At 38.5% G+C, this 17,189-nt stretch overlaps 1 protein-coding gene across 1 annotated transcript; it reads right to left on the bottom strand.

Annotated features, from left to right (window-relative positions):
* Positions 1 to 41: 41 nt before the first annotated feature.
* On the bottom strand, positions 42 to 13,770 carry RRAGD (Ras-related GTP binding D). Its single transcript, XM_009333086.1, has 6 exons — positions 13,480 to 13,770; positions 12,877 to 13,076; positions 11,787 to 11,901; positions 5,271 to 5,413; positions 3,320 to 3,468; positions 42 to 1,355 (listed from the first exon to the last, which is right to left on the bottom strand). The coding sequence occupies exons 1-6, from the start codon at positions 13,720 to 13,722 to the stop codon at positions 1,204 to 1,206; spliced, it is 1,002 nt and encodes a 333-aa protein (XP_009331361.1). The 5' UTR covers positions 13,723 to 13,770; the 3' UTR covers positions 42 to 1,203.
* Positions 13,771 to 17,189: the final 3,419 nt, after the last annotated feature.

The raw sequence follows: 17,189 nt of genomic DNA, 5'->3' as shown, positions 1-17,189 counted from the left end.
ACTATAATTTTCTATCATTAATTAAACAAAACCAGTGAATACAGAACTCGGAAAGTTAAGTTTTACTTCTTTTTAGGTTTGAGAGTGCTCTGCTGTCCTGGCTGACCCTGTGGCAAGTCTGCCCATGTTCAATATTAAAATAAAAAGTAGTGATATACGCTGATTACTACAGCAGGTAGATTGTCCAGTCCTCATTTTAACGGTCTCTTCTTGATTTCAATCACAGACATACCCCTATTAGAGGGAATCAGAACCCAGTGCTCACATCTTTAGGACTTCCTATCAGTACATCAGAACGTCAGGGTGGAAATACATACAGATTCTTCGCTGCGCCAACTGTGGATGTGCAGGCTCTCAAAACAAACTCAGCAATGTAAATTCAACCTTTCTGATTTAACATCCTCCCCTGAAGCTTTATAAAAATACCAGTGCAACAACATACAACCATTTACAAAACAATTATCTTTATAGAAAGGTATTTTAGTGGTATATGCTGAGGTAAATAATAAAAACAGACCCAACAGAGGGCATGACCAGTGTTATGGAGAACTCCGGATGAAATTTGGCCAAAAGCCTGTTTTACAAAAGCTAATGTTTACCTACCAGTTATGATCCCTGGTAAGGTGCTTATTGCTGTAATACTTCAAAATTATTCTTCAGTTTACAAATTGAAAAATATACAAAATTAGATCTGTATGAATGTTAGGTATTAGCTGTCACAAATTTTAAAAGGCATTGTACCAAGTTTTCTTAATTGTTTACTAACCAATTTGATTGTAGCAGGTAAATAAACTACAGCGTACATTTTACCTGACACCATGCATCAAAATCACCATAAAAACTTAAGTTTATCAAAGTCCAACTCCACAAGGAAAACATGAAACAGTGCAAATTATGTACCCAGTATTTCTGTCACAGCTGTTTTTTCTTAATATGGCATGAAAAAGTTTTACAGCATATATTAAGAAAATTCTTACAAGTGTTCACCTCAATGCTTATATATACAACATTTTGCCCAAAGTGCTCACTATATGAAAAAAACTGATTGGATAAAAATATTTAAACAGTGCTTTCTGAACGTTCAGGGAAAATTAATATAATACATCAGTCCAATTTGTTTTCCTCTTCACTCAGTGCAACGAGATGCAGAAGTCACATCAACCTCACGAAAACTTTGCTTGCCACATTGCCAGAAAACCTCAGTTACAGTGGCATTCTTGGTGTCCCATTGGGAGTGGGTCTTTTATTTTTTTGCATGTGGCTTTGATGTTTTCGAGATCTTACTACTTTCATTCTTACTTCGAATACTTCTTGTATGGCTTTTCGGAAACAATGGAAATTGTAGTCTATTAATCCTACAGAGACAGAAATGTTTTCCATATTAATAAAGACACTTATACAAATTAGGTAATGAAAAAATTGTTTATATTCTACATTTAGTGAAATACCACACTGTCTCTCTGGAGGTCATAATCAGTGAATTTTCCAGGCATTTTTTTCTGTGCTAAGCAAAAGCACATTTGATAAATACAAATAATTCAGTGAGCATTATAGTTTCATACTACGTCCAATATTAAATATACTTATTAGTCTTAAGAGAAAACAAATAGAAGTTCATTGGCAGATAATAAAGCCTCAAGTTAATAAAGAGCTTTGGAGAAGTGCTCAGTATACTACAAGAAAAATTAAAATCTTTCTTATGGTGTCATTTTGTAAATTTGCTTTACAGAATAACTGTGATAAAAATAAGTAGCATCTAGTAATCAAAGAATTTTCATTTTTCTGACAATGCATAAGCTTTGAAATGGATACTGGATAGAAATATTAACAAGTAACAGCCAGCTATATTTCATCTTACATTGTAATTAAAAAATAACACAACAGACATGCTGTTAGATTACATACATACATAATAGGCAGATAATATTACCATGTGAGTGGGCTGAATGTGATCCCACAGAAAAGCTGTAAAGCCATATTGGTAGTCAATTGGAAGACTTACTGGGTGCTACAATTGTGTAATACTGCAATACAATTTTAGAATTTTGGTACTGAGCTTATGACCTCATTCAAGTTTAATGCCATAAGCTTTCTTAACTCAAATACTGCAGCGTTTTCCATTTCAATTTCCCTAACACGAGATGATACATATTTTAAGTGGTTTAAATCCACCGTGTTACGCTTTGATTTTTTTTCCAGGAATTATTTTCTCTCTCCCAAGAGTTCAGACAAAATATTATGTGGAAGTCACCAGGCACCAAAAACTAATCTGCATTATAATACCAGAACTGTACTGTTAAAAGAGTACAGGCTACAGCACTAAGTGTCCCAAACTATGTAGAAACAACAACCTGATAGAGTTGTGGACAAACCCTAATGGGTGTTTATTCAATATGGTGTCTTTTCTGAAACAGTGTTGTTAGTAGGTATGTCAAAGTAACACTTCTTATGCTTACAGCAAAAAAAGAAAGTGACCACATCTAACATTCATAGATAATAAATGTGGTACAGGTATTAAGGAGAAATTAAACCAGTTGAAGTTCTATAAAATAAAAGCTAAATAGCCTGTCAAACAGCCCAGCAGACATGGCACGAGTGCTGCATTCACAAACGCACCAACACTGACTGGTGAATTAATATCACAGGCTGGGGACACAAGCCCAGGTGATGGCTCATTCTTCCACTGCTCAGTTCTGGTCTCAGGGCATTTCACTAACACCAGTAACTCAGTTCACTGGCATGAACATCATGCCAGTGAGCAGATCAATTATGAAATAAGCTTTCAGTATTGACCTTGACCAGGGTCAGAGAGATAACCAAGACATTTTAAGCACTTTAACGGCAAAAGATGAAAGCCATCTAGTTCCCAAATATGCAGCTTTTCAAAAGCCTCCTTTCAGAGATGAGAAAAGCAAGAACATATTTCTTTCTATCAGCTGGTTTCAGTAATTTTCCCTTGGTTATGGCATGCAAGCTGTTCCAAATGCGTATGCTGGCACCAACAGGTACAAATCAATGTTAGCCAAGATAAACTGACACATTCTACTGTTGCAGATGGAAGCTTTACTGTACTGGATGTAAACTTTCATATGCTTTCATATCAGAAAGTTGTCAAATACATTTATGATTTCATCTTATCGTAATGCCTGCACAAATACCTCATGCCTTTAAACAGGTTATGTAAGCTCTATCAAGCTGTACTTACCTTTAATATTTGTGATAAAGCTAGAGACTGTTATTAGCTAATGACAACCACAGTTATTCATTAACTCGCTAATATAAGGGAAAAGTAATGCAATACTAGAAAAGGGAGAAATACCTTTTCTCTCAAAGCTTTCTTCTCTCACAAAACAAACAAGAGCAAGGAATTTTGTCACCTCTTTTAAATAAAGGACAGTTGTATTGTTCAGTTTTATGATTGCCATTGATTCTTTGTCATAAGGAGTTCCAGTGCCATCATCTTTAAGCCTAAGGGGCAAAATTCAAACAAACAAACAAACAAACAAGAAAAGATAAGCCACCAGATGAGCTAACAAAAGCACTCCCACCTTGGTTCTTTCACCAGATAATCTCAGACTTCATGAAATTTTCATTTTAACCTTTCAGGGAGACTCTTCGTCAAACTACACACTACGTAAACTAAGAAGACATAGAGATTAAATCATTATCCAATCACACATCAAATCTTAGATCTGGGGCTAGAAATCAGATTGTTTGATTGCCAAGTACCTGAACTGGAGCCTTATTTTTTCCTGTTAGTTACCAACCATTTACCACAAGATTGTCTGTTTTCTTTTAATCAATGCACTATATTATGACTTTATCTAAAACATGTGAACCAGTAAGTCTGTACTGATAATTCCAAATCTAGTAACCTTGCTTGAGCAGTGGCAGCTGACTGATAGTTTAAGCTATCATGAGACTTTCCTCATGAGATGTTGGCTTTTGCAACATCATATCATGAAAAGAGATTTCTCCTTCACAGGTGATGTGTCATGATGATCACTGTATTAGTTTTATACCTTGTAATTTCATCCTCATTCCTGAATGCAAACACAGATCTTGTTAAATGGGTAGTTACCACCAACCTCCCAGAACAATTAGTATCAATAATATATTAAGGTAGCAAGTTCCACAAATGCTCCAGGAACAGAGGACAAGAAGTGAATTGTAATATCATGTCTTTAGTCTATAGCTAAAAACATGGCAAGCAGATTCCTGGTGATAAATGCTAAATGGTTACACAAAGACAGTGGCAGAGTGACATTTTGTGAATAGAGTGGTGTTGTACAGATAGTAATTAAACGCATAGTCTTTTGAACTACACAGCAGCATCTTTCTCCGTACAAGAAAAATGCCACAGAATCAGCATCTCTTATGGTATACCTCTGTAAAACACAAATTCTTGTACAGTTACTGAGTGACCAACTCCAAAATCTGAAACATACAGTAGAATATACAAACTTAAGAAATTTTAGAAAGGTATTCAACAATTTGTTCTTCTTTTGAAGTTCTAACGCTTAGTGCACATCTACACCAGGATTCTCCCTCATACCTTCTCCAAGAGTGCAAGAAGTCTATCAACGCGTAAGAATGCAAGGCTAACAAAGACCACCATGATCTAAGCATGCTGTGGTTTAGCCTCCAAGCCTATGCATCTTAATGCACTAGTTCTTAATGTGCCCCTGCCTTTTCCTGCTGGCATTACATTTGGCCAAGGGTCAAGCCATTTAAAACATAACTTGCAAGGAGATGTACGTGCTACCCCAGGAGACCTCCAGTTGCTAATGTATAAGGAGGGGAAACTGAAAAAAAAACCACCACAAAAGTCATGTAGAGAAAAGAGGATGAACAGAGAACTGAGGAAGCAGCTCTCTGAAGCCAGTAGAGGCCACTAGCTATTAAAGTAAACAAAACTAAATATGGCCCCACTTTTTTTTTTTTAAATGAGAGGCATCCTTCAGTTGAATTCGTCCCTGAGGAACAAAAAGTTAATTTTTCCTTTTATCTTAGGTTGGTTACTTCCCAGCCCTTCCTCCACATAAAATGATTAGCACAGAAAGAGGAAGGCGTTCACAAAAGAGGCTGGGCAGGGAACAGTGCTTGTTGCTGGCAGGGAATCTGTACCTCAGAGGCCTACCATTTCCTCCTTCTCCCCTGTCCTGACAAATTACACATTCTCATTTTTGTTTATACCCACATCATTCTAATTTTGAGGCCATTCAGATTCTAGGTACACGTTTTATGAAAAACATTAACAATTTACTTACCCATATATACAAGAAATGTCAATCACAACATCTATCATATCACAGCAGAGCTCATAAGTTTGCATATCCACTGGAGTACTGTCCGTTGCAATATAGATCTTACTGACTACATCAAATAAAAATGCTTTTTCAATCCCAGAATTCTATTTAAGAAAAAAAGAAAGAAAAATAAAATGGAAGCCATGTCTTCAAAATTAATACCAAGCTTTTTTGTTCCCCTATTTGCTTGTTACACAAAAAGCTAGGCTGAAGAAATGGAAGGTAAACTGCAATCAAGCTCAATTTGAAAGAACTGTATATACAGCACTGTTGTATTTGTAGCAAACCATGATGCTCACAGACCTTCCAACAGTTTCTGCCTCTGAGCAGCTGTAACACCAAGTTACACTCCCAAACTTCCCCTCTCTGGAAAACATCTGGAGGGATCACATTTATTTTCAGTGAAAAATGCGTGTCGGGGGGAAAATCTTCCAAGATCAAGCTTTTGGGTTTTTGATTGTAACAATGGACATACAAAGAGAGCTGTAATTTAAAGTTATTCTAGCTGGACATGTAAGAAAGTAGAAATAAGGAAAAGAAAAAGTTGATGGACAAAGAAGGCAGTAGTGTTCAGGAAGTAATTTTTCAAGGAAATGGAGAAACTGTCGCATTGGGGTCTGTAGCTGTTTTACTGTCTGGTTCCTTAGAACATCTTTTAGGATCACAGGAGAAAGGCCAGTATTTTGATGGCGCTCTTTCAGTTTTCATGTAGCATTGGTGGTTAAAGCCATGTTTATAATGCTAAGGCTTGCTAATGTGAGGACAGCTATGCTCCTGTCATCCTGCCAAGCTGGTTAAGACTCTCTCCATACTGGAGGTGTATCGTATTCGCAGCTCTCAGAGGCTAGCCAGGAATGCTAGCTCATACTCTTTGTGTAGATAAGTAAACTGCCATAAGCCTCTGCTTCCTGGAAAAAAAAGAGGAAAAAATGTGTACTGTGTAACTGAAAACAATAGCTTTTCTTGCTGATATCAAGGGATTGCACCTAGGCAGCTGTCCCAGCATGAACACAAAGGGCAATTTCCCAGTATTGCTAAAGCTCAAGCTATAAAATATGCTTCAGAATCCACCTATACAAGGAAGAAAAGCAACTTTGTCCCATCAAACTGAATTTTCTCCATATATGGGCTTCCCTTTTTAATATGGTTTGGGACTGCTGCCACAGCTGTTTTGTAACTACCAAAAAACACACTGAAAACCCCTAACAAATTTTAATAACTTCAGCTTCCTTTGTAGTTACAGAACTTTTCCTTCTTCTTCTTCTTCTTTCCTAAGTCAGCTATTTAACACATAGTTAAGAGACTAAAGTGACCCTCCCGCTTTCCAAATTTCCCAAAATAGGTAGAAAAATTTCAGCCCTAGTATCCTGGTTTTGGCAGGGATAGAGTTAATTTCCTTTCTAATAGCTGGTACAGTGCTGTGTTTTGGATTTAGGATGAGAACAAAGTTGATAAGGCACCGATGTTTTAGTTGTTGCTAGGTAGTGCTTACACTGGCCAAGGACTTTCTAGTTTTTCATGCTCTACCGACTGATGCACAGGGAGCTGGGAGGGGGCACAGCCAAACTGGCCAAAAAACCATTCCATACCATGTGACGTCATGCTCAGTACATAAACTGGGGAAAGCTGGCCGGGGGGCCACTGCTCAGGGACTGGCTGGGCATCAGTCGGCGGGTGGTGAGCAACTGCACTGTGCATCACTTGCTTTGTGTATTATTATTATTTTATTTCAATTATTAAACTGTTTTTATCTCAACCCACGAGTTTTTCTCATTTGTGCTTTTCCAATTCTCTCCCCCATCCCACCAGGGGGGGTGGAGAGTGAGTGAGCGGCTGCGTGGTGCTCAGTTGCCAACTGAGGTTAAACCACGACACCTAGGTATGCTATTGAACGATGGCCAGGAATATTCTGGACATTTTCTTCTTAAAGAGGCTTAATTCTGTCACCATCGCACACACAACTAAGGCTGGAAACACCCCTCAATAATAACAGATTATAGAGGTGAATTTCTTGCATTTCGTTACGGAAAAGACTCTATGAGTGGCACATTTCAGTAATTCATTAATAAAAGAAATATTCAAAACAAAGTATACACTGTGGATACCTTAGGCACATGGGCTGAAGCACATGATGTACAAGGAAAGTCTCAGAGAACTGGGTTTGTTCAGCCTGAAGAAGAGAAGGCTCGTTGCTATCTACAAATATCTAATGTAAGGGTGCATAGAAGACAGAGCCAAACTCTTCTCAGAGCTACAGTGTTGAAGGACAAGAGGCAAAAGGCACAAGCTGGTATTCTGACTTGATACAAGGAAAAAAAAAAAGGTTAGCATGAGAGTGGTGAAGCACTGGGAGCATGCTGACCTGAGAGGCTGTAGAGTTTCCATCCTTGGAGATACACAAAGCTGGACTGGACCCAGCCATGAGCAACCTGCTCTAACTGGCCTGACTCTGAGCAGGAGCTGACCTCTAAAGGTCCCTTTTCAGCCTGCATGGCTCTATGAGTCTACATTCTTTGAGCACGAAGAACAAAAATGTATGCATATTTATTTTGGTTATTCTGGCGACGTGATAGTTCTGTAATTTCAATTTTTAAATAATAATTCTGACAGCACCTCACATACTTCAACAGATGCTGTCAAATAAGATTAATCACAAGATTCATCTGTAAATATCATATAAGTATATAGCCGTAATTCATTGCCAAAATACATATTTGAAAACACAAGTCATTTTAGACAAAAGAAGCTGGAACTTGGGCCCTGTAGTGTCATTCATGAGGAGTCCATTATAAAATTTTGTATTATATAAAGAGAGACATAGTGATAATTTCAGCTGTACGGGTAAGATGTACCTTAAATTATTAAGATGCCAGTGATAATATAATAACATTGAACAATGAGAAGTGATTTTTCCATCTCAGAACTTCAGCTGCTGCAGCCTGCCTGTACTTGCAGTGACAATTTAAAAGGTTTTCATCTTGAGATGTTTGCCATGCCAGCAGTTATGTCTGCTGGTAAAGGCACAGCTTGATGTCTTAACTTAAACCATGCTCGTTTTCAGTTGAAACTAATACATCGTGGTAGGACCTCCTGAGAAACTGGCACATATTTGCTTCTGTTGAACTTTGTATGGTGACAGAAACCTTGGCGAAAGGGTAGGATGGACTGCCAGGAGTAGTAACCACTAAATTGTACCCACGTGACTTCACAGATTTCATTCGCCAGGTTTTCTTACTACAACTTTAACTGAAAAAGCAAAGGATTTGCCAGAATGTTTGTGACAAAATTGCTCAAGGAAAAAAAATATCAGTACAAACAATAATTACAAGTCAAAAAAAACAGGAAACAGTAGATAAAAAATACTATTCAAAGAGACATTATATCATTAATGCTCAGTCAGGGAAAATGACAATAAAAAATCAGCTGTTTCTGTTACTAGAGCAGGAGGGCTCCTTATTAGAGAAACAAAGGCCAGCAGCTGCCTTATGCAACTGAATGGAATGCTGCCATTGATGTCAATGAGAGCAGGGCCAGAATAAACAGTAGTCATCTCTGACACAACCCTACAGCCTGGAAAGAAGACGCAACATGTGCTAGAAGCTCTATCAAGCACTCTGAATTGATGTAAGAGTATTCCATGGCTAATCTGAACCAAGAAAGTCATTGCGAAAAATATTCCGCAATGAATATGTGAGATTTTATTTTGGATAGGTAAAAACCATGAGGTAGCTGAAATTCAAACCATGTCTCTCAACTATACTGGGTTTGATAAAGTAGAAGGCAGTTTCTATTCTTTAAATGGAATGGGTTCACTAAAACTGGTAGTATTACTCCAATTCCTAGGTTAGGTAAATGGGCCTATCTTTTTCCTTCTTGAAAGTATGAAAGGTAAGCCAGAATTTGGCCCTAAAAAAAGTAATTTTTAAAAGAACTTACAGGATATCACCAGTCACTTACAGTTAGGAATGAATTTTGGACAGTTTTTTTAAACAGGTCTTGCAGCAAACAGCAGATTTAGTAAATGAATTTTAAATACATTTGAATGACAGATTATGAAATTTAAATAATAAAACAAACAAAACTGTACTTAATTTTATTTTTACCATGATGACTCACTGTTTGTTTTTAACATGTACTTTTTAACATCCCTCAAAAAAACCCCCAACAACCCTAAAATGAAAATCCACATTCCTGTGTCACACAACTTGATTGCTTGGTAAGGCCACGGTAATTAAAAAACAGACATCCTTCTATATGAAGCTGATAGAGTGTTAGCCAGGTTAAGATCTACATGGGTTTTGAATGCCAAACCAACTGTTATTTTATGCTTTACAAGCAGTTACATTAAAGAACGTAGAAGCAGTATTATCACGCTGATGGTTCCTCAAACGTACAAACTAACACACTGTGGCACTATAAAGTTAGGCAAAAACCTGCTGTGAACTTAGGAGTGATCACAGATCTATTTTTGTAATCATCAGCTTTTCATGTTGGAAGTCTTCATGGCATAAATGAAAGCAAATCCGCATGAATATTGCTGCAAAACCCAAACTAGAACACCAATACACCCACACTTTGATACCCAGCACACTGGCTTCCTGAAGTAAGGCATGACCAAAATCCACGTCAAGGTTTGTTGTCGCTAAGTTGCTAAAGCAAAGAGGCACCCGCTAACTAATTCTATGCTGGTGAATGATGTTTAGCCTTCCTGTGGTTGCAAATAGAGCCATTCCAAGCACCTGGCTACAGATAGAAGATAGTTGTAAAAACCGACAGCAAGCATGCCGAGGACATAGTGATGCAGCTACACCTTGCTATAAGTCATTAACAAGCTGGATTTTGCTCTGTTTGGAGCTAAGAAACAGTCTGAGACTGCCTCCCCTACCGAACAGGGGAAATAGCGTACCTTTCTCACTTTTTTGGACTTCCCATTCATTTGAAAGACTTGTTCTTCCTTACAAATTACATCTGATATGCTAGATATTATCGGAGCTGCCTTCTGGGTGTTCCAGACACACAAGCAGCTGTCATCAGTCTTCCAGGAAACAGCTCGTGCTCGATTCGTCTGGTGGTTTGGTACAAATTCTTCACCAACTCCAAACAGTGAGGACACCCCATACAGAGATTTGACTCACAATATGAGTGACTGGGGTGACTCTGGCACAAGGAGGACTATCGTTCAGACAGCCTTCTCTTTATGACTGTGTAGCATATTCAATATCCAGTTGCTCCAGAACTGTTGTCATCGCTCCTTCATCACCTTTCTGTCCTAAGTGGAGTTTGAGACTGGGTGATAACTGGTATACAGTCCAGCCATTTTGGTAGAAACAGATCTTTGTAACCAACCAATCATTATGAAATAGCATCATTTGTTGCTTAATAGTAAGAGAATAAGTTTTGGAAAGCCCTTCCTCTAATCCTAGCTCTCCCTTTCAGCAACACATCCAACTTTTTTCTCTCTTCATTTTCACACCCTACACTGAGAAACTGTGAAGTCTAATTTTATCTTACAGGCTGTTGAATGATATTAAATAATTTCATTACTTCAAAATCACAAAAAGGCACAACCAAATACCTTGCTTGGAAATTGAAGCCTGACAAATTAATGCTAGATGCAAGGTGCAAAATTAGAATACTGTGAGAAAGGGTGCAGTTTCAGGAGCCGCTATGACCTGACTTAACAACCACCAGAACGGGGAGTTCCCCCTTTTCACAACCTACTCACTGTGCTCCCCTTTGCTCATGGCCACTCATTCCCATCTTTTAGCTTGCGCCAAAACAAGAGGATGTTGTACTCCTCCATGACCTGCTTTTAACTAAATTAAACAGTGCATTAGTGTGTGTCATAGTGACTCCATGAGGGAACAGGTGAGTGTCAAACCAGTACAAAGGAGAGGAAGGGACCACACATATAAGGAACAGTGGAGCAAGCAATTACCTCCACAGTGGTAACAAGCCCCTAGATACACAAAGCTCTCTAATTGGCCTTGGGAGTAACTATGGAAGCTGTGAAAGTTGTGATGGACTCTACCTCTAAAAATTTCAAGACAAGAGAAGATTTTCTTAAGCAGGTTAAACTTCGATACAAAGTGGAATTAATCCTAGGAAGCTCTACATAAGAGGTCAGACTAGATGATGTTCCTTTAAGAATTTACTTACACAAATTTTAAGTACTACTTAAACAAATGCATGCAGCACAGACCTTTGCAACATTCAGATTAACGTATGAGCAGAAAAGTGATGCCTGCTAGCCCACTTCATGTGATTCAGGAAATACTGTATCTCAGCAGCTCAGCAACACTGTTTAATAGACAGAGAGGTGAGGCCAAGCTGCATGTGGGTGCATTTCAACTAAGTTTTGATAATTTCTGAGAGTTCACATCGCTCATAATCTCTCAGAAGGCAGCAAACAGAATATCTGAACATGCATGTTGGACATAGCTGGATGTACAGACAAAGTATATAACAAGTACTTACTGAAATAAAGATGTTAAGCAGGTTTTCCAGTGTTGGGAGCTGTGGAATCAGTTTCTGTACCACTTTGCTAAATGCTTCAAATATAGAATGATCATATATGCTTGTCAGATAAAAGCTGGAAAAAAATGTCACCACATTTTCCTTTTAGCCACATACTGTGAACATGATGTACCTTTCATAATATGAGTGAAATGAAATATTGTCAAACAGCAAGTGCCTACACTTATGCAATTACCCCTTATGATCAAAAGTAACATGTTATGATTGAAGCATAGGACTTCATTTCTATACAAAAAAAAACCTAGACACTGCAAACTAGACCTCAATGTAGAACTTCATGAGGCAACTCCCTCCCTCCCTTGGTATTCTTACGAAAATATATTTCAAATTGCAGGACAGGAATATTACTGAGTATGTTTTGAAAGCTGTGGACCCATTTATCAATGCAATGATGCCGTCAAGTTGTTACGAGCTCTAAAGAGCTGGCATGTTCACAGAGCAGGTCTCTTTTTAATATATTTGTACTTGGCTTTAAGTGCTAAGAAAGACACGACAACTTGATGTCCTCTAGTTCCCAGTCTGCAGAAGTCCACTATTTTTCATTATTTGCTACAACAATCTGCTTTATCAGCAGACATAAGGCAAAGATACAGCACCTGTCTTCCCAAGTGGCTCCAAGCAGGCTGCAGCAGTGAGGACTAGTGATTGGGAGGGGACTGTGAGGCAGACAGGTTTCAAAGAAGGCAAAAGTGATGTAGGTAGCATATACACAGTACTGGCTGGAGCGCTACTAGTTGCTGCCACTGTCCAAGCAACTTAATTTAAAGACAGCAGCTGCAGCAAAAACTGGTAGGACTCTGGTGTATTTGTCATCTGTTTTTAAGCACATGTCCTCCCCATCTTTCCCTCCAAGACAGCAGTCAGAAATAAGATACTTTGTTTGGCTCAGGTCAAATGCAATGTCTCTGATTATCCTTTTCCTTTATATATCAAAAGCTTGTTGCCTGCTACTTCAAGAGAACAGAAAATGGCAACTTGTCAGATAAGCTGCTCTCCTCTTTAGGATTCTCTGCACAGCAGCTTTTCTCACCTGAGGTGAATCTTCTCCAGTCCAGCATCTGCAAGGTCATCATTTGCCCTCTGGTGAATATCTCTTTGCGTTTCAATCTTGTGATCATCAGATAAACCATCCACTTTATGGATAAAGATTTCAAAGTTGATATCTGGATTCACTTTATAGGCTCTGGTCACAGTAAGATGCAGACGAGCTAATGCTTCCATATAATCATCCTAATGAAGGAAAAAGAAAAGCTACAACTGTAAGAAAATTCTTAAAAATATTTATAAAATTTTACGATACTTAGATAATGCTACAGTTCAACAACAGCTTAATTTTTTTATTTCTTATAAGCAGAAGCTTGAGCCTACATCCAGCATGTGCACCAATCTCATGCTGTCAGCACTTAGGAGTCTGAGCAAGAACCTTGAGATGTTAAAGCAGATTAGTTAACTTTTGAACATACTGCAGAGAGATTAAAAATAACCAAGCAACTCTTCAAGTTTTAATGACTTTCTTTTAATGTGTGTGTGATGTAAGTTATTTATTTGGTTTGAAAAAATCTGTGCTTTTCAACCCATTTGTCTATTGCTGAAGGAAGAAAAGAAAAAGGTAGCTTAAACCCCCTTTTTTTACCTGAGAATCAATAACAAATATCAGTGCTCCAGTGCCTCTGAAAATCATCTCATAGTCAAACGTAGGGTCAAAGAAGTCAATTTGCCCAGGAAAATCCCATATCTGAAAGTTGACAAAGGAGCTGTTGGAAACATCCTCTCTGCAGATCTTGTTTGTGCTCTCCAAGAAGAGAGTCTCATTTGGAGACATTTTGTGAAAGACAACTTTCTGAATGGAAGACTTCCCACTTCTTCTCAATCCCATGAGCAGGATTCTTGGCTTAACTTCAGTACTGAAGGGATCATTGAAATCCAAAACTGAATAAAATCACACAAGAAGAAAAGTAATATACTATGGCGATATAATTAGTAAGCGTCAGATAACGTGCATTTGACATTTATTTTCATGACATTTTTACTTGTATTTATGCAAATGTTACCAATTTTTAAGCTTAGGGAGCGGTGCTACAGGCATTTTAACTTGCATTATTTGCCCCTTAGGCTCTACTACCAGAAAACCTACTTCTCACCTGTAAGACAGACTGCAGGTTTGATCGCTCAGTTTGTATATGAAAAATGTGTTATCACACACAGACATCCTAAAATACCTAATTTTACTCTAATTAACACTATTCCACATACGTTCTAACCCAACTTCCAAAGAATATAATCCAGTAACAAACACCCTTGTCAACTGATAGCTACGTCACACTACTGTAAGAAAGGAGTAAGTTTGTGTTAGTTACATCTGTGTGATCTTCCTGAAGCTACATGAGAGCTTCTTTCCTCTTAAATAAATAAATAAATAAATAAAATCACACATCCCAGGAGCTATAGGAAGAGGACAACTCAGCAGGCAAACAATTCCTCTATGTTGGGACTTACAACACAGTACTGAGCTCACAAGGAGTCCTTTTCTAAGGTAGTTAGGATTGCACCTGCTATTGAGCAATTTGTGTTACGATCTGTAAAAGTTTGTTATCCAATAAACAAGATTACAGCATGTCCCCTGCCTATTTGCAACACAAAGGCCTGGGAGCACAGTGATTTCATTGTGTTACCTACCCCAGTTTGAAACTGATACCACAACAACAGAACATTTTCTAGTGCTGATGCAGTTATATTAGCATAAAGGTAGTTACGGGAGTAAACTATACTGTTATATCTGTAAGGACATGAACATATAGCTATCCACACCTGTAAGCACACCAACTTCAGTTTCAGGTATCTCTAATCAAAACAGCTACAACAGTCCCAATTGCTGCATTTAGTTGGGCTGTAACTTCGAAATGTCCAACCTGAAAACGGTACTGCACATAGAAGTAAAAAGCTTTCAAACACCTCTGTGATATCCTGTCTGCAGCATCAAACACAAGCAATGCAAAAAACTGAGTTGTCAAGGCTAAATCTGCAGAGTAAGGCTCACAGCACACAGTGGTCAGGTTTCAAATACTGATCAGACAACAGGCTGAACACACTAGCTGTCAGGCAGACCTTCTCCCTCCCGCTGCAGTACAGACTACTCAACATAATTCAGAGCACAACATAATTGCATTTCTTTGCCTTTTTCTGCTGGGATAAATTTTGAATTGCAGAAAACCGGCACACATTTGTTCATACGCATCCTTCCTGCATATGCCCTGCGTACTTTAAGTGATCAACTTTACTCCAAAAGTATGAAAAACCAAAACAAGAAACCTCAGCAACAACAGTTGGAACCTGTCAATGTATCACATAGCCTTATGGGCTGAAAAACATGGAAAGCTTGAAAGAATCCTTTGCCTTGGAGCATGTTTTGCACCCAGGGGTGGTGATCCCATCCGTCCCCTTGCGTTCCTCAAGACTCACTCATAACTTTCAGAAACGCAAGAGCAGGACGTGCCTGCCAGGAGGGCACAGAACCTTGTTCACGTCTGTTTCTGCCTCCTGAGCTTCAGTTACCCAGAATTAGGGCTTCTCAACTGAAGGTCTTGCAGTGTTAGCATAAAACATCCCCTTGGCACCATCTACTGGCTTGTGAGCGGTTATGCCACTCAGTTTGGGCCCGTGTCACCACAGTGACTGACGGGAGTTGAAAACTCATTATCGGTGGGTTCCTATCCATTTTAAATACATTTGAAAGGCCTTGACAGGTATTACCACTTACTGTGCTCTTGTTAACTATAACACATGAAACATTGCCAGGCTGGAGCAATGCACAGATGAAACCCCTTCAAGCAAAATAGTGACAGGTAACTCCGTAAGAATCTCATCCTCCTAACGCAGCAACGGCCAACTTCTGCTGATCCACAGCCAAGAAATTTAGGAAGTAATAAACTGCAGCCAAGACGCTGCTTTACTCTTCCTGTCAACCTGAACAGTGATAGTACCCTCCTGTGGCTGCAAGAAGCACGTGCCTACAATACTTCACACCTATAGAGGAATAATAAACATCTGCTCCAGGATGATGAAACAATATTTTATGGTTTGGGGGTACAGTCTTGTCAATAAAGCAAACCAGAGGTACAGGATTTAACAATGTTTCCTCCACCCCACTCTCTTCTCTAATGCACAAATTTTCCACAGCTGCCAAATGTATAGTCGCGATTTCATTAATGTACATATATCTGTACATCGTGCAATTTGCATTTTGGCCATCAGAAGGGAAAATAATTTATTCAAAACTTTACGAGAACTAGTTTGAATAAAATGCTTTATAAAGGCATATAAAGAACAGTATTCTCATCGAGGCTTTATTGCATGTTTCAAAAAATTAAAACAACTCCCATTTGCTCTGTACACAACAGAACTTACAAAGTCTAATTTGCTATGGATTTGTACTTTGTGTCCCCTTCCTCTCCCCACCGCAATAACACCAACTTCCCCTGTATGTCTTATGACATATCCTCCAAAGAACAGATATGACATGCTGTGGCTGATCTGGAGCTAAAAACATGCTGGTTGGCTAGACCATACACACGTGTACGCCGTTTTGCCAGCTGCTGTCACAGAGAACACACGTATCTGCTCACCTGTCTCTCTGAGGACACTTTCATTTGGGTCTCTCCTCTCTTCTGAATGCCAGTTTTCATCAAACTTGTGGCAACTTAATCATCTTTGAGATGTCTTTCATTCAAATTTGGTTGAAGGTGGACAGCAGTTTCCAAAGTTCTGACTGGCGGTGAGACAACCAGAAGACAGGCTACCTACATAACACCCTTTTCTTTAAGAAATAGGCTAAAAATTCACATGTATCTAAAAAAATATTTTAAATAACTTGGGGTTTTACATTGTTGTTGTATTAAATTATTCCAGGCTGTTAGCTTTTTATGGGCTGTAATACTTAATAGAAAGAAATTGCTTTATATTAAAGCCATACTAAAAAAAATACAGTTGCAAGTGCCAACAGAGTTACCAATGAGAAGAATGAACAGTAGCTCTTCTGCTAGTAATCTTTTGAAATCCTGCCAGTTCAAAGACAGGGAAATGTAAATGAGTATCATCCAAACCTGACTAGATAGCAAGGCTGCTATAGCACTTTCCTCTGAGAGAGAGTTAAGAGATTACCTTATATGTAAAGGAATTGGACGATGTGCTGCCTGCCCACATTCCTTTGCAGAGTACATGACAACTCCTTCTTTAATTTGCCACAGAAATGCCAGTAAATGTATCACTGCAACTTCCCAGACTAGGTTACTGAGTGAGATCATAATATGCCTAAGAGAAACACTAAACTCTTCTCTATTCTGTAAT

Source organism: Pygoscelis adeliae, unplaced genomic scaffold, assembly GCF_000699105.1.
Source record: "Pygoscelis adeliae isolate BGI_AS28 unplaced genomic scaffold, ASM69910v1 Scaffold57, whole genome shotgun sequence".
Lineage (NCBI taxonomy): Eukaryota > Metazoa > Chordata > Aves > Sphenisciformes > Spheniscidae > Pygoscelis > Pygoscelis adeliae.
This window is presented reverse-complemented; position numbering and strand designations above follow the sequence as displayed.